The 17,896-nt window shown below is 44.3% G+C and overlaps 1 protein-coding gene across 1 annotated transcript in view; it reads left to right on the forward strand.

Annotated features, from left to right (window-relative positions):
• LOC103618825 (reticulon-1) overlaps nt 1-10,514 on the forward strand; it is a 51,282-nt gene extending 40,768 nt beyond the window's left edge. The window contains 6 exon segments of the mRNA XM_008637287.2: nt 6,130-6,337; nt 7,269-7,407; nt 8,258-8,327; nt 8,702-8,748; nt 8,839-8,897; nt 9,693-10,514. Of these exon segments, the coding sequence (XP_008635509.1) occupies nt 6,130-6,337; nt 7,269-7,407; nt 8,258-8,327; nt 8,702-8,748; nt 8,839-8,897; nt 9,693-9,735 (566 nt within the window). The 3' untranslated portion in view covers nt 9,736-10,514.
• Nucleotides 10,515-17,896: the final 7,382 nt, after the last annotated feature.

A 17,896-nucleotide genomic window follows, 5' to 3' on the forward strand; every position in this document is an offset into this window, starting at 1 on the left:
TAATCATCAAGGCCCATGGGCCTCATTTGAAGGCTGGGTACCAGGGGTTTGCTCACACTTTTTGTTCTAACTTCCATGGAAATCCTGCTTGATGCATGATCTATTTGCACAGTCGTTGCAGTAGTGGAAAAACTTGCAAAGTCAAAAGGAGAGAAGAGAGATTTTCAGAGGAGAAGCTGTGGAAGACCTGAGTTGTCCAGTCTCTGCTTGGTCTATCATTGATTTTCATACTAAAATGCTTTCTTTGAGACATGGGATGGAAAGATCCCCATTTTTCCCTCAGAAGTATTTTAGAAAACATAACCATGAAGGAGGACATTTTAGCTACAAGTTGGTTTGGATCCTCTCTTCTCCCTCTGGGATCTCTGCTCAGGAGGCTGGGCCTGCAGCTGCCATGAAGCTTCTGGGGACCATGTAAACCATCAAAGCCCAGCCCTTGTGTTTCCAGGTCCTGAGAAGAATGGATTCAGGAGCATTTTTAATTAGTCTCCCTTGGCACTGCCCTTTCCAGCCCCCACATCTGTCTTAGGGCTTTTTTGGCAGCAAATACTGAGGAGCAGAAACATTTTCTGCTGCAAGCCATGGTAAGAGCTGTGAGAGCTTTCAGGCACTAGGGAGCCATTCCTTGCTGGCACAAGCACTGCCTGCTGCTACTGTTTCTTACATTTCCCAGGTTAATTTTAGCTTGCCCCATAAGCATGGGTATTTACCAGCTGTTCATATTAACAGGTGGTTTCTTGTACCATAGAGTTCACCTTTGCTAGTCTGGGAGTTGGACCCAAGTGCAGGATCCCATTAGTTTAGTCAGATGAGGTTCTGCCATAAAGTATGGCTTTAAAGCACTGTTTTGGCACCCTTGAAAAATCTTTCTACTAGAGGACTACTTGAGTAACATTTTGCAAGTTCTGCTGTGAGTTAAAAAGCACAAGCAGGCGATACTTGCAGATAAACAGCTCATCAGACACACTTCTCCAGAAAAATTCTTCAAAGGCAGTGGCAGTGACCTGCAGCACTGTTGTCTTAAAGATGGCTGGTAAGTCTTCCTTAATAAATGCAAATAATTTTGAGTCTGAGGCAGTTCTGGCAAAACCCAGAGTCCTTTTATACTTCCACAAATGACTCAGACCTCTGGTGAGTTGTACTGTAAAGAGGGCAAAGTGATGTTGCTTCCCTCCTTCCAGGAGGCTGAAGGGAGATCATGGAAAGCTACAGCTGAACAGCTTCTGCATGTTAATGGGCACGGTCAGGATTTTACAGTAGTGATTTTCAAAACAGAAGGAGCGCAACCCTCAAGTGAAGCCAAGGCTGATTTCAATGCCCAAACCCCTTTTGCAAATCCTCACTGCAAACTGGGTGGTTTGAAGTTGGCGTTTTGGCTCTTGGAAGTGGATCTTGCTCAGCCAAACAGACTGAGCCCCTGTCCAATTGCATGCACATCACACATCGACAGCCTCACGTGGCACCAGCCTCCTGCCTCATGAATATTCAGCGTGCATTGCTCAGAATTGTGCCATTGTGGTGGGGTCTGGGCGGCACCGTGCACACACACACCCCCTCCCAGTAAAACACCCAGCGCTTGCAGGACCCTGCACCACACTAGGACCTTTTATCCTTTCCCTTCTGATTGACCAAAGCACTTAATTATTATGTGGCTAATTCATGCTGTGAGGGATCCTCTGTCCTTTAATTTATCTGGGAAATGCTGTACCCACCTTAGAGCTGGGCTGGAAGCTGTCTCAGCCTGGCCAAGCGTGGGGCCAGCGTATGCTGGTGAGTGGCTCTGCAGAGGAGTGTGCGTGTGAAAGCTGCAGTTCCAGCTCGGCTCCTGGCCCTGTCATCCTCATTCCCACTGTGTCCCCATGTGCTGGGGAGGCTGCTCTGAGCCTGGCTGGTTGTCTCTTCAGTATGCCAAGGAAGGGGTGCAGGCAGGAACAGGCAGCTGCCCTTCAGCAAAGGCTCAGACACTGGTTATACTTAGTGAAAGACATTAAACCCATGGGGTCAGAGAGTGTTTGGGAGGAGTTATTTGGTATCTTAACCAGCTTTACATGAATGTAGGCTGAGGTGAAACTCAAGGCAGACGTATAAATGTGGTGGACAACCTCATCTTTAATTTTTGTTCCTGTTTAGAATGGAAAAGAAAGGGTGTGAGGAGGGTTGATGCAAGGCTGGATTGACCTGATGGTCAAGGAGAAAATTTCTTATTCCTTTGCCCCTTGGTCTCTATTTACAGCACCAGATACTGATGTGACAGGTATTTTGGCTCTGGTGTAAATGGTTACAGGAGAAAATGGTACTCTGAGGAAGCCAGGCAAAGGATCCCAGCTGGTGCATTCTTCACCCAGTGCACTTCTGCCTGCTTTTAAGGGAGATTTGTTTACGTAAGGAAATGTAGGACAAAAATGTGTTTGACTACTGTCTCAGTGAGGAAGCATTTCTTTACCAAGAGGGTGGTAAAACCCTGGAACAAGCTTCCAGAGAGATGGTCAGTGCCCCAAACCTGTCAGTGTTTCAGAGGCATTTGGAAAATGCCCTCAACAACATGCTTTAGCTTTTGGTCAGCCCTGAATTGGTCAGGCTGTTAAAGTAGGTGATGGTTGTAAGTGCCTCCCAACTGAAATAGTCAGTCCTGTTCTATTCTATTCTATTCTATTCTATTCTATTCTATTCTATTCTATTCTATTCTTATTCGATGCTGTTCTATGCTATGCTATGCTATGCTATGCTCTCCCATTCCATTCCATTCCATTCCAATAATGTAAAAAGCCTTTGAAGTGACTGAAGCTGCAACTGAAGGAGAAAACATGGCTGTGAAAGGTGTCGCTCAGGTGTTTTTAGCAGCATCTAAATTCATGGGGAGCTGATACAGCTCAAATCCCTGAGGCCTGTCAGCCAAATTCTCCCCAAGTCTCCACTGATTTCCAGTTCTGGATTCTCCTTCTTCCCCTTCACTGCCCAAGGAGCTGTGAGATTCACCTCCCTCCTGTATCACCTTTTGCAAAGAGGTTCAGCTGAGCCCCTTCTCCTTAAGGGAGAGGAGGAGGAATGGCTGCAGGAGCAGCAAATCCCACCCGAACAGCTTGAGAGGGCAGCAGTGCTGCAGCTCCCTATCCCTCCGAGGGAGGTGAGGAGAAGGCAGATGTGCTTCCTGCCCTTGAAAATCCTGGCAGATCTGGCAGGCCGTGGGTGGGGGGGAATGTGTTCCCAGGCTGGACCTGGGCACTGGGAGAGCCATGTAAAAGTCATTCAACTTGTATCTCCCTTTCCTATGCTGAGATTTTCCAACTAGCTGTTGGCACTTTTTTTTTCCCATGCACATGGGAATATTTGCCTCAGGTCTAAAAGATACAGGATCCCTCTCATCAAGGTCTCCTTTGGCTGGAGAAAGAGGCCAGATGCTTTTCATCTCCTCCCTTGTGCATGCATGTCCCCAGAACTGTGTCACTTGGCCTCTGTCCATCTCTCTCTGATCCTTTCCTTACCTGATACAGCTGAGTAAATATCCCAGCCATTGCATGGCAGGAACAGACAGCTTTCAGGATATACACATACCTGGTCTAGTCTCTCTTGAGTAACTCAGCACCTTCCCGTTTGAGGGGACTGAGAAAATGCAGTTTGGCATCTCTCTGCATGAGAATGCAGCCCACTGCCAGTCTGCAGGAGTATGGGTTGGAAGATCATTGAAAGAAAAAGGCTTAGTTGCTCGTTTTGGATCTTATAATTAATTGGGATTGACTCAGGGAAGTCTGTTGGAGTCAGGTTTGTATTTTTTGGCTCAGCTCTCATTTGTTTGCCTCTCTACTGCCCGTGTCCCAGGGAGTGTTTTCCCCTGCTATGTGTCCTTTTTCTGTCATCAGCAGATGATGTGCCACATACACCAGCTCACCTGGGCTTATTTAATTTAATGTTGAGGGTTTGTGTGATGGAAAACTTAAGTAACTTAAAGTCAGATTTGCATAAATTTCCAGTACTGTCCTCTGACAGAGTAATTTTTGAGCACAAAAAATATCATCTTGTGAATAATCACAGAATCATAGAATTGTTTGGGTTGGAAGAAACTTTAAAGATCATCTTGTTCCAACCCTCCTGCCATGGGCAGGGACAACTTCTACTTGTGCCAAGCCCCATCCAACCTGGTCTTGAACACTTCCAGGGATGGGGCAGCCACAGCTTCTGTGGGGAACCTGTACCAAGGCCTCACCACCTTCACAGAAAATATAATACCTCCTGTCCAAATGCTGGTGAAAGCACCCATTTGTGTGCTGCAGGATTTTGCAGCACCTTTACTGAAAAAGAATATGAAAAACAGCCAAACCTGCACGCTTGTGTTCTGGATGCCATTTTGTAAGGACGGTTTGACAGGATGGAGCCTCAGCACTGTGAGCAATCTGTGGAGCTCCAGCTGGGTCCTGCAGTACAGCTGTGTCTGCTGCTAAACCTCCTCATACAGGTGCTCTGAGGATGCTGTAACTGCATTTTGGAGCATTCCCCACTCCCTGTGCCAGGGTTTCTGCGGGAAGCAGACATGGGCGTGTATCTGTAAGAGACTGGTCCCTGTTTTGTGGAGTCAGCACCCAGGATCCCAAAACAGGCACCAAGGTCCCTTGTCCCACGGCTTCCATGCAGCCCATAGGATCCAGTCATGTGTGCTCATGATCACAGGTCTGGTGCTGAATGCTTAAAAACAGCAAAAGGTTATTATAGAGTGTATATTAATGGAGAATGTAATTGGGTGTGAATGGTGCACAAAGAGAAGAGAGCTCAGTAATACAACACCAATTTTTGCATTCAAGCCCATCACTGTAAAGCCAGGCTAATACGTATAACAGTAATGAGTAATGTAACTCATTGACTCAAGGCAAACATGCCGTGGTGACTCACAATTTTTGGAGATTAGATGATAAGGACTAGGAGGCTGGATTAATTTTGTTTCTTTTTGTATTGGTGACTTCTTTTTTTTTTTTTTTTCCTGACAGATTGCAGTTTTCCTGAATTTACTCTTTGTTCAGAATGATTTGACAAGTGGCATCTCTCAAATCTGTTTGGCTGGTGGTGTGTTCAAGCTGTTCTTGAGGACTTGTGCAGTGTGCGAAATTAAAGCTGTTTTGTTTAGATTGTCATGAGCATGTTCTCTGGCTGGATGAAGAGTCCTCTCAGAAACAGGTTGTGGGTGTAAACAGATTAAATTCACCTTTATGGACTGGATATTCCACAATCCTTTCATTAAATTTTGCTTTTTAGTGGCTGTCTCTGATGCTAAAATCTTTTGCTGGAGAGGCTGAAAAAAACTATACAAAGTAGGTGAAAAACACTGTAAAAACTAACTGCTTAACAAATCTAAAAATGCACAAGTTGAAAAGGGTCTTATGCACTTGTTTTGTTCTAACCAGCACCTCCTGTGGACGGGGGAAGTTATATAACAAGCAGAAAGCTTTTTTTTTTTTTTTTTTTTTTTTTGTATTCCTGAATGGTGGGATTGAGTAGCAAGAGAGATTTATTCTGTATTTGAAGGCCTTACCTGAAAAATGGTTTCCTACTCATGGAACTGTTAAGCAGTGGTAAAGCCAGGAGTCTCTTCCTTTCTCAAAACTAATGAAATAACAAAATTGAATTGTCAGAACTTTGAATGGGAAAGTGGTTTATAGTGGCTAGCCCCAAACTTTCTCACTCATTTATCAACAACCAAAACTGGAAAACCCTTTGATCAAGCATTTGGCATTTGAACTCGTGAAAAAAGAAATAAAAATTTGGAATTTTCAGATTGAGTAAATGAGAGGAAGGTTGAAATCTTCCATAAAGCCTTAGCAACAACACAAGCCCCAGTTTGCACTTGCCTTGCTGCTGCAAGAGACCCACCCACCGTGCTGTGGTTGGAGATATTCATCCATCTTATCTAACCCAGGCACAGGCACAAGGAAAACAAGGATTTCAAGTAGGTCATTGGTTGTAATTTCCTCAGCACGTCACTCAAGTCCCTTCCACCGCTCCTGCTGAGGAGCTTCTGTTGATGCTGCTGTGAGCAGGAGCATCACTGCTCCCCTCACCCTCCTGCAAGCACTCCGAGGGTCCCAGTGGCCACGGTGGCCACCCTCGATAGCCACCTTTAACAATTTGGTCTTCTCCCCCCAGCTATCGACCTGTTGTACTGGCGTGACATCAAGCAGACAGGGATCGTGTTCGGCAGCCTCCTGTTGCTGCTCTTCTCCCTGACCCAGTTCAGCGTCGTCAGCGTCGTGGCCTACCTGGCCCTGGCCGGCCTCTCGGCCACCATCAGCTTCAGAATCTACAAATCGGTCCTACAGGCCGTGCAGAAGACGGACGAGGGCCACCCCTTCAAGTGAGTGGCTTTGTAGTGATGCCCAAGTGCCGCTTTTGTGCTGGATGAAATTCTCTTCTCGCTCAGAAAGCGGGAAATAATAATGTTTTCTGTTCCACAGCATCTCAAAAATTGTAAGGCTCTATTGGCTTAGATCCTGGAGAGAAAAAGAAAAACAGAACGCCACAAAAATCATCGTCCTCTAAGACATGGGGGTTTTTTTCTCAAAAAGATGCAGGAAATTTTAAGCAAACGGAGAAGAAGAGTTTCATTAGAGCTAGTGATAATACAGCTTACCTGCAAGCAAAAAGAGCATTGTTTCTGGGCACAATCTCTTGGGCATAGAAGGAAAATACCTCTATCTTTTCTCCAGCAACCCAATATCTAAATGATGGTGCCAGTGTCTCCCCACTCTCTACGAGGTCTGGGGGGTTTGCTCCATGAGAACAGTGATCCTTGCCCCTCTGATGTGCCAAAAAGTTGGTAAACCAGGTCATGGAACTGGTGTGGTTTGCAAACACACACAGACACAGAGAAGAAGAGCCTTGTTGAGGTGCTGCTCCTTCTGCTTCACTTGGGTCAGTTCTGAGCTGCAACTCAGTATGGGGGAGTAACTCAGAGAACAGCAGAGAAATTTGTGGGGAAATCTCCCAGGTCAGATTTGTATCCCTCTTTGGGTGAGGAAAAGAGAGAAATCCCATCAAGACCAGGCTCTCTGTGGGAAGAGGGGGAGGCTGGAGGCAAACAGCTCCAGCTCAGCAATCACCCAGGGAGATGGATCATGCAAGGTGAGGAGGGTGTGCTGGTGGCCCTGTGCCTGCAGGGAGGGGAACAAGTTGCTCCAGCACACAGAAATGAGGTCTGTGAAGGAGGGAAGGATGGGGTGGATGGCTACGAGCATGAACAGCAGGGGAAACTTCCTGGATTTTTAACGGGACTGTGTTTCTGGCAGAGCCTACTTGGAGATGGAGATGAATCTTTCACAGGACCAGATCCAGAAATACACAGATTGTCTCCAGCTATACGTCAACAGCACAGTCAAAGAGCTGAGGAGACTCTTTCTCGTTCAGGACCTCGTGGATTCTTTAAAAGTAAGATTGCTTTAAATATTTTTAACCCCTCTCTAGAGAATCAATCTACATTTCAAAGAGCTGCTTCCCATGTTGACAGGGTTGTCATGAAACCTAGTTTTGTGTAGTTCTAAATATGAAAGTTGTTCTGCTTTTTGATTTTAAAACTGCTTGTTTCCAGCACTTTAGAGGTTTGGCACTCTGCATTTGAATGTATTGATAGGTAATAAGATAAATTTGCAGAACCAGCTTAGCTCCATGTCAGTTCTAGAAGCATCCCTGCATTATGCTTTCTATTGCTTTGCTATAAATAATATTCCCCTCTGTTAATCTTGATTTCCTCTACTGGTGGCATTTCCTGCTATGGATGAGGGTCTTTTTTCACTCCCTGCTGAAATAATTATTGATTTTTAGCCTTACACTCAAGCAGGCGTCCTTTAGAGCAAAGAGAAGATCATTAGGAGGGCACACATGGGTTAGGCTCCTAAATTAGTAAAGAATTTTAGGAAAAGGTACACATCTCTCAGCCTCAAGTGGGATTATCAGTTCAGGGCTCTGGTTAACCTGTTTGGGATGACCTCTGCCATCATAAAAATTGGATGCAGAGATCTGCCTATACCATTCTGAATGCAGAGTCCTATAAGGCTGCAATTTAAGCTCTAAATAGACGTGAAAGCTCAGCTGAGAGGGCAAGAAGCAGAATGGAGAATAGGGTTTATACACCTAGAAAAACTACCTAGTTCCTAATGTGCCTTACTTAACCACTCCCACATTAAAAAAGGCTAATGTGCTGTTACATTAGCTAGTTAAGCAAACTAATTTCTTCTTATGCTGACACTGGAGGTGATGTAATGATCAATTTTTAATTTAGTTTGCAGTACTAATGTGGCTGCTGACTTACGTGGGAGCCCTCTTCAATGGCCTGACTCTTCTGATAATGGGTAAAAATCAACATTTCTTTTAAAAATCTATTTTTAACTTGAAGTCCCCCTCAGTTTTGACTTAGACAAAACAGCCTATCCCTGGCATGCCTTCCCCGCAGCTAAACCACCACCATTTATTTCCCTTCCCAGTAAATATTCACTGTTCTATTACACTAGAACTACTTTGCAGTTTATGGTTTTGCAGCTCCCAGTCCCAGAGCAATGGGGAATTCCATATTTGGGAGGCTTGAGCAAAGTGCATTTTTAATGCAAAGCTCCCTGGTGGATCAGCTGACCAAGTGGCACGATAAAGTGTTTGCCACTGAAGTAGGTCTCTCCTCTGGAGGAATCTGATCTGCAGGAACATAACACTGTGCTCTTTTTGTCCTCAGCTGTGGTGTCTATGTTTACTCTCCCCGTTGTATATGACAAGTACCAGGTAGGTCTGTCTGCACGGTGCATTTGGGGTGTCTGGGTGGCTCTGCCTCATTGTTGCCTCATTGACTTGGTCTCCTCTTGCTCTTTGCAGGCACAGATTGATCAATACTTGGGGCTGGTGCGGACCCACATAAACACGGTCGTGGCAAAGTGAGTTCAGCAGCTGACTGCACCACAGCTCCTGCTGTGAGGCTGTGGTGCCCTGGGGGTGGCTGGGACCTGGCTGGTCCTGGAGACACTGTGTCCTATCAGTGGTGTCCTCCCCAGATCCTGGACAGTGAGAGGTTGAGGGAGGGCAGATCCCTGGAGACCCTCCCAGCTGAGCGCAGACTAAGGCACTCCATCCTTCTCTCCCCTCTCCTGCCTTTTGAGGGAACCATGGACAGAGCAGCCCAATTGTGGACTGATGTCCACACTGTCCACACCTGGCCAGGACAAACAGGAAGGAATGAGTTAATTCTCTTCCCCACTGACCAATCCAAGCCTGTTTTTTTGCATTTGGGGAGTTAATAGCATTAATGACCAAAGTGGGAGTTAGAACAATGCCCTGTTACAGAAAGAAAATACCTGGAAGCACCATGATCTTTAGTGTTTCAAACCCCCATGGAACAGGCAGAAGACCTGGGTGAAATTTTGTACTGAAAATTCATTTTTTAGACTTCCTTCCTGGCTTTCTATAGACAATAGACCATGGAGAAATAATGTTGGGGGGAGAATATCACTGAACACATCCCAAGGTTACATGAACTGCCGAAAACCAGGGCTTTAAGAACACCTAGATGGGCATCGCTTCTGTTTCTCATGGCACTTTGATTCACCTGTTGAGACAACACACTGAACATGGACTAGAGACTGTCCCTGGATAAGAGTCCAAGTGGGGAACCACTGGAATGGAATAACTGCCTCACCATATAATCCTTTTTCTTTTTCTTCTTTATTTTTTAGGATTCAAGCTAAAATCCCAGGTGCTAAGAGAAAGGCAGAGTAAAGCAGACATCAAGAATTCATCTACTACAGTAGTGCATAATGGGGAAATCTGGAGTGAAAACAGCTCTGTTCTTACACTTTACTGCAAAATTATCATTCTTTTTTTTTCTTGACACCATAATCTTAGAAACATAAAACTCAGAAGCAGTGCTTTTCCCCTGCTGCTTCTGCACTTAGAATATTTGCAATCACTTGTGTCAAGCACTAAAGTATAGTAAAGAGAAAAGTGTACTAGATGTGGTTTTTTGTGTTGCTTATAAAGTGCATGATGGTGAGAGCCTAAATAATATTGACCTCTTTATTTAATTTTTTTTTTTTTTTTAGTGTTTTTTCTTCTTCTATTGGCATTGCTTCTATAACTTTTAATGTTACATGTGGCTAGGGGCTTTCCTGCTTAGCGCACTTGATGCAATAGTTAAAATTGCTTCTACGTCACTGGGTTGCTGGTTGGATTCATCTTTATTAACTATATAGAATTGTAGACTGATGTTTTAGTGTTTTCCAGCACAAATAAAATAAACAGTAATCGGTACTTATGGTAATCAGTTTTGTATAACTCAAAAAAAGATAAAAAGAAAACAAAACCCAGTACTTTTGTCGTAAAGGATTGACAGGCTGATTTACATGTATGGTAACTGGAAAGTTCCAGCATGTTCAATTTATTACGATTTGTATTACATTCTCTGTAGTTCCTAATGGACTTAATTATGGACTCTGAATATTTGCACTTATGTACTTGATACCGAATGCAGAAATAAATGTTACTAAATGTAAAAAGTTCTCCTTCTTCTCGCCACTGGGAATATCTTGACATTTGGGAACTGGACACATACTGTACAAAAAGGAGCATTTTCCCTCTCCCCTGGACATCTGTACACACTTTGCCCTTACATAACAGTGCAGTCCAACATGTAGTACATAACTAAGGGTATGTAGCTCATCTAATATTTTTACATCTTGATGATCTTTCTTGCAATAAAAGAAAGATCTCTGCACACAGTTTGTTTATTTTTGTTGGAGGTGTAGCAAATATCAGGTACATGAACAAATGTCTCTTCCTCCGTTTGCACACTGTGTAAACCACGAGCAGCGCAGTATGGAGGCGTCAGCACAGCACTAAGGGCTTTCCAGTTTCCTTAGCACCAAGCTGCTCTCTTACCCAAAAATTCTCTGCTCTCTGAAATCTGCTTTAAACAGAATCAATGTCAAATCCAGGGGCTGGGAGCTGAAACAAGCATTTACTCTGGTTCGTAGGTGAAGGTTTTAAAAGTTGGCATTTGGTGTTTAAGAACAATCAGAGGAGAAAAACAGCTGTTGAACATTATCCAAAGTGCTTCAAAACAAACAACTGGTTAAGTGCTTGGTTTGCCCACTTGTGGAACACACCTGTGGATTTTTTTTTTTTGTATAAAAATGTGACATCAAAATATTTTCAACCAAATTGCTGGTTTTCTCTTTTTCAGTCACAAAGATTTTATGAAGGATTTCTTTTTATACAAAGAGCTAGATTTTTAAACACTTACCCCAACTTTCTTAATTTGACATCTTTCCTTAGACTCATTCATTAATTCACCTTCATCTCAGTTCCACATGTCCATAGTGACACCTGTCCAAGGCCAGGCTGCAGTTCTCTTTGTGTCTAAATGTAAAACCCAAATGCACATAAAGAGTTGGTGGAAACATTAGTATGGCTGTGGGCTAATTAAATCTTGTGACAAGTCTCAAATATCCTTATTTTCATTTAGTATTCTTCTTTGTCATATTTAAAAATACTAGGTTGGGTTTTAAATGTCACCTGCAGCTAGACAGGAACATTTTTCCTCTATGAAAAACTGAGTGTCTTAAAAGAGCATACACTGGTTTTGATCAAATGGAGTATGTTTGTTTCAGCATGTGCAGTTTGCAGCCAGGAGTTAGAATTCAACATGAAGCCCCAGCTTTAACTGCCTTGGAGTTCCCTTTGTCTCCGAGGAAGAGTAAAGACCATACAAAGCATCCTTGAGGGTAAAGATTGACCTCCAGAATTCTTATTACTTACAAAATGAGTGTGTGGGCCCAACATATTAATTTTGAAAATGAGCCCATTTAATGTCCCATCTCCCTGCTCCCATAGATGTGTTCTTCCCTCACACCCCCAGTGCAGTAATATCCAAGACTGACCTTTTGCAATGCTGAACCCTAAGCACCATTTAAAAGCTACATCTCCTGCATACTTGGAAATAAAGCAAAACAGAACCTTCTGGAAGAGTACAGATATTCTCAAGAGCCTAAATCAATAGATACTAAGAATCCCATTCTTGTCTCCTCCAGCACCACCCTCTCTCAAGCCCCACATCCCTCCAATTCCTCTCCTCATCACCCTGACTACTGCTGCACACATACCTCTCAAACCCACATCCTTTTCTCTTTTCTCACATCCCACCTTGCCAAACAAACTCTGCAGCTTCCTCAGAGCCACTCTGACTTTCCATATATTTGATAGTAACAGCCTGCAAGTGCTCCTGAGCAGCTGGGGTGGCTTAACCTGGTGGGTGGGACCAATTGGGAAGACCACGCTGGGATGTGGGAGGGGCAGAGGGTTTCAGAAAGAGTTTGGGTTGCTGATGTTGGTCATGGCCACCATCCCCTTACTGGGGTACCACACCACCACTTCCCATGATACCTTTGAACATGGAAGCTTGGAGAAAGCCAGCCTCTGCTAGTTCCTGGTCCTGCTACACACCTTGCAATAACAGAGGCCCTGTGCATACGGGGAGTGAAGGTTTGTGACACCCTCAGAGTTCCTGGTAAGTCTCACTCATAGAGCAGCACCTTGGGGAGGGGTTGGACATCCATTTGTTTGGTTTTCAAACAAGTGTGGGGGAAAATAAAGAACACTGATCTCTGCTTTTTAAAATATTCTAGTGTGATTACAGTAGATGGCTGAAGATACAGAATGACATACATTTGTGAGCTGTGCTCTGACATACACAGGCTGTGAAGCCCTTTTGTTTCTGATCTTCATTTGCAGTCAAAGAGCAGCGGTAGAAAAGCTTGAATAGTAAAAGCAGCAAACTTGTGGGGGTTTCTAGGCAGGTGAAACCCGGGAAGCAGCTCACTCTGCCTGGGTAAAATGCAGGGGAGGGTGTTAAACCATTCATTTCTCTTCAAAGTGTCCCTTGCCCAGTGAATGGACATCACATCACCAGTGATTCAAGGGTCAGCTTGTCCTCCTGCTTCAAAGGCTACTTTAATGAGATACGAAAGTGATGGGTGTTTTGAGGACCCACCTCACCAAGGGAGGGTGTTCAGGTGGTTGGAGTTAGGTGTGTTCCAAATATCTGGCCTAGGCTGTGCCTCTCCTCCTCATCTCTGGATAGTTTGTGGTGCTGATGTTCCCTTTCTGGAGAGGAAGCTGAGAGGTCTCCAAGGAGAATGTCACAGGCTTGTTTAGATGCAGGGACAGGTACAGGCCAGGCCTTTCCATGGCTGGGAACTGGCTGGGTAATGTAAATACAACTTTTGATCTGCTCAGTGTGGTGCTGCCTTTTAAGGAAGATAACAAGTCTACCTGCTGAGCTGACCTTTGAAATCCAGCCCAAATGACTGTGTTAATTTGATCTGAAAATAGTTTAACTCTGACTTGGGGGTATGAAATCAGGAGTGGCATGCTGGCAAGAGACAAAACTTTGCCAGAACATCTACATGTGTCTTTTTTCATCCTCTATGACTTTAAAATATCTTCTCCATGCTTTCACTTGTACCTTCCAGAAACTTTATAACCCTGCTCCTAAACTGCTGCCTGTTAAGTAGAGGCTCAATGGTTACTTAAGAGTTCTGTCAGAGATTTATGTCACTTAAATGTCTGTCCCTGTACCTTGAAATGATTACTGCATTGTAATTTCATGTGAAATGTGAATATTCTCTAAGGTCACTGGTTTTGATTCCCTGGTTCTTGGTGCTTCAGCAGCATTCCACTCATCTACACATTGTGTTTGCCTCTGTTGCTGATCTCTTTTATGCTCCCGCTCTTTAATATTTATCTAGTGAGAGTAGGATCATAAAGCACATGAGTGTCAGGAAAGCCCTGGAATTGGGAGGAGATAAGAATGTTATAATATTCTGTGAGCAGCTAATCCATTTAAAGAGAATCTGTCTGCTCCCCCACAGCTTTTGTGCTCTCCCTGCTTGCTTTCAGATGGCAGCTGGCTCCCATCCCTGTCCTGGTGGGTTACAAGTCAGTCAGCTGTGAGCTTACCAGCCTTTCCTTCTCCATATGGGCCCAGGGAAATATGTGGCAAGCCTGTGTGTTTGCCCAGTGCAACTTTGAGAAGACCAAGAGTGATGTATTTCTTCCTGACTCCTCTTAATATATTCTTTTCTTAGGCACAGGATTAAAAGATGCTCCATCAGGGAGTGTGCATGTGGGTTTCCTGGGATCAAAAACGAGTGGAATGAGGCTGCTGGCATGAGGGAGCCTGGTAAGACTGGCTGGCACATGAAGCACTGCAGGACATATGGTATTTGGGTCAGGGTGAGATATGTCCACTGGTAAGAGTCAAAAGCTGCAGTGCCTGAAGCAGAAGGAGGAGTGGGCTCTGCTCATTGCTGCCAGGTTTCCGTGGTGCTCAGCACCTGTACAGGAGAGAGTCACAGAGCCCTGCTCTGTGACACAACAGAGGAAAGATATTGATAGAGGGGGACCCTTCTCCACAGGTGCACAGGGAAATGGGAGTGGATTCTAAGCAGGCAAGTGGGCTTGACCTTCTTTCATTTATCTGAACTGCTCATTTCCTTGTCTTTGGTTTCTGCTCACAAGGGAACAGCCAGATCACTGTGTGCTGGAGCTCTCCTCTGATCAGCATCTGATTCAAGTGACTGCCAGTTCTGCAGCTCCCCTAGAAAGAGTTCTAAATCTACAAGTATGCCAGATTTGTAATCTGGGGACACCACTGTGTGTGTGCAAGGCAGGGTAGTTACCTGTGCAGTTGCTGTTCTGTCCAGCATTCCGGCAATCCCTCTGTGACTGGGACGTGCTCATCTCTGCCTTGTCCCTGTTCTCTTGTTCCCTTTCACTCCTGCTGCCTCAGCCAAACCACTGGGAGATGCTGCAGGGACCAGGGTCAGGATCAGAGGATGGATAGAGCTGCAGGAGGTGTCTGTCTAAGAAAACCAAAAGACCAAGTACACCTGTGCTGACATGCTTTCATTCCTTTTCCCTCCTGTCTGCCCCTCCACCAGCAAGTCAGACTCATTTCACTTGTTCGTTGAATATTAAAGAGGTTCAGCCTCAAGGTTGCAGTTTATGCCTCCTCATGAGTCCTTTTGTTTTAGCTGAAAAAATATTTCAGTCCAGCAGAGCTAATTGTCATTCACAGTAAGGTCCCTCTGCACACATTTCCCTTTATGAGGGAGTTGTAAAGAGGATTTAGTTACATTTTTACTTCTTTTGCATAGCAATCTAATTTAGGAACAGTGATATAAAGTACCCCAGACCAGTCTAAAAATCACAGAATTATAGAATCACAGAACAGTTTGGCCTGGAAGGAACCTTAAACCTTATCTAGTTTCAACCTCCTGCCATGGGCAGCGAATTCTTCCACTAGGCCAGGTTGCTCCAAGCCCCATCCAAGCTGGCCTGGAACACTGCCAGGGATGGGGCAGCCACAGCTTCTGTGGGCAGCGTGGGCCAGGGCCTCACCACCCTCACAGGGAAGAATTTCTTCCCAATATCCCATCTAACCCTGCCCTCTGGCCGTGGGAAGCCATTCCCTGTGTCCTGTCCCTCCATCCCTTGTCCAAAGTCTCTCTCCAGCTCTCCTGGAGTTCCTTTAGGTTCTGGAAGGAGTTCTAAGGTCTCTGTGGAGCCCTCTCTTTTCCAGGCTGAACAACCCCAGCTCTCTCAGCCTTTTCTCACAGCAAAGGTGCTCTGACCCTCAAAACATCTTTGTGGCCTCCTCTGGACTCACTGAAACAGGTCTGTGATCTACAGTATCATCAAAAATTGCTATCCTATTTTATAGATGTGCCAAAACCAAACAAAAAAAAAAAGATACATAACATCCAGGCAGTGGAGTGACTTCAATAGCAGATGTCTTTACACAAAATATTCTTCATTTGCCAAGTTAGACATGAGGTCTAATTTCATTTCTCCTAATTCCACAGATGCTTGCGTGGAGAAACCAGCATCCACACAAATCGTTACATTGAGTGAAAAAGTATCACTTTTGGCACAGGTTAAACATGATTACCATGCAGAACATCAGCTTGACTTCTCAGCTTTCAGCAAATCTGAGGTGCTTAATTAGGAAGAGGTGGGCTGTAACCTTCTTAGAAGAACCTACATGGAGAAGCACCTCTTGTATTCCTTCTAGCTTGAAGTCTTGAAATCTTGAAGTCCTGGAAACCTTCTTCACATCTCTCTCCCCTCACAAACTATTCAATTTGCAACTTTTTCCAGCTGAAATATAGAAATGTGATGAACTGCAGAGAGAAAAACTCTCAAAAAGTATACTCCCGAGTTTGCATGTGCCAGTTTAGAAAAACCTGAAGGAGTATAAAATTCTGATAGTACTACTGTCTCTTTTGAACACCAGACTTTCAGGAAATCAGCTTAAATTTTAATTCTGACATCATCATATAATCAAGAATCTCTCTTCATCTCAAGTGTTTTCTCTCGCCCACTTTCCCCACAGCAGTCACACGTCTCTGACTCACATACTATACCAATAGTGCAAATTAAAAGAAAACATTTTTCCTACTGCCATGTAGCCAGAGGCACTCCCACAGCTCTCCAGTCACAAGAGACTTGAGTAAGTCGGACTTCTAGGGAGAAATGGGGCTGTCTCTTTTATGTAGGATGAACTGAGGCTCATAACTAAATTTTGCAAAGAAAAAATCAGCCAGAGAAGCCCTTCGAGTACCTGGAGTCAAGGTATCCTAGATACAGTGCCATGAGAGAAATTATGAGTGAAGCAGGTAAAACTTTGATTCATGCCAAGATTTTTAAGGAGATCTCCAGGAACAGATGGGAATTGGTAAAATAAAATGAAATGAAAAAGCTCCTGAGCTTTGCTAAAGATGCAAAGTGGTGAAGTGTTAGGAGGAGATCACTGGATGCCGTAGGGAAGGAGAGGGATAATCATGAAGCCCATGAGCAGTAAATATCAGATTGTATTTTGCATTGCAGAGTTCTGTCCTGGATTGATAACAGAAAATTCCCTTGTTGGCTAGAAGGCTGCTGGTTAGAAACAAATACTGATGAGAAAATTCTGGTTAAACACTATGTGCAAACACTCAGTGGGGCAGAGAAATACTCTTAAGGTTATACAAGGGGATGTGGGGCCATTACAGGAATGAAGTCCAGAGGAGTTCAGCTTTGTTACTCTAAAATGGAGGCTGGGAAGAGGGAATGTAATTGCTCTTTATATGTACATTGGGCATAAAAACAGGAAGGCTAAAATCCATCTAAGCTGGTGCTTAATTAAGGTGCTAAATGATGACTTAGGGAAAAAAATTGCATTCCGTGGGGTTTTTTTGTACGTTAAAATTTATTATTGGTCAGGGAAATTAACACTGGCTCCCAAATAGGAGTTAGAAACAAGCACTGTGAACCTCTGAGTCAGTCAAGGAGGGAAATAGGTTATGTAAAATGCAGAGTGTCTTGTTGGTAACGTGTGCAGGTGGCAATTCCCCATGTGGCTCTCCTTTGTGAAAAGTGAATTTACAAAAAAACGAGTTTACAAGAGAGGATTGAAGGGAACCACACACATTTTTTTCCCCCCAGCAATTACTGCACCAGTGCAATTAGCCAACAGAGAGTGCCTGTGTTTATTTATCAGGAAGAGAATATCACATGGATGTGGATATGATCAAGCAGATCTGCTGAAGCCAGAGGAGCTCTCTCCAGATCACACGAACTCAGAATTCGGCCCGTTCTCTTTGGGAAGAAAAGATTGCTCTTGTCATTTCTTATTAACTGGCAATGTCTGTGATCCCAAGAAGGGTGTTCCAGGCTCAGCTGAGGTGCTCAGAGAGGCAGGCATTCATGCAGGCGTCCGTGAGCCCATCGTTAGGCTTGTGAATGAATTTTAAAGGCTTGTGACTGAATTTTAAAGGCTTGTCAATTCTTCCAAATGCAGGTGGTGCTTCATGACTCCTCTTGTTTCCTGGGACTTAGAAAG

Source organism: Corvus brachyrhynchos, unplaced genomic scaffold, assembly GCF_000691975.1.
Source record: "Corvus brachyrhynchos isolate BGI_N302 unplaced genomic scaffold, ASM69197v1 scaffold245, whole genome shotgun sequence".
NCBI lineage: Eukaryota > Metazoa > Chordata > Aves > Passeriformes > Corvidae > Corvus > Corvus brachyrhynchos.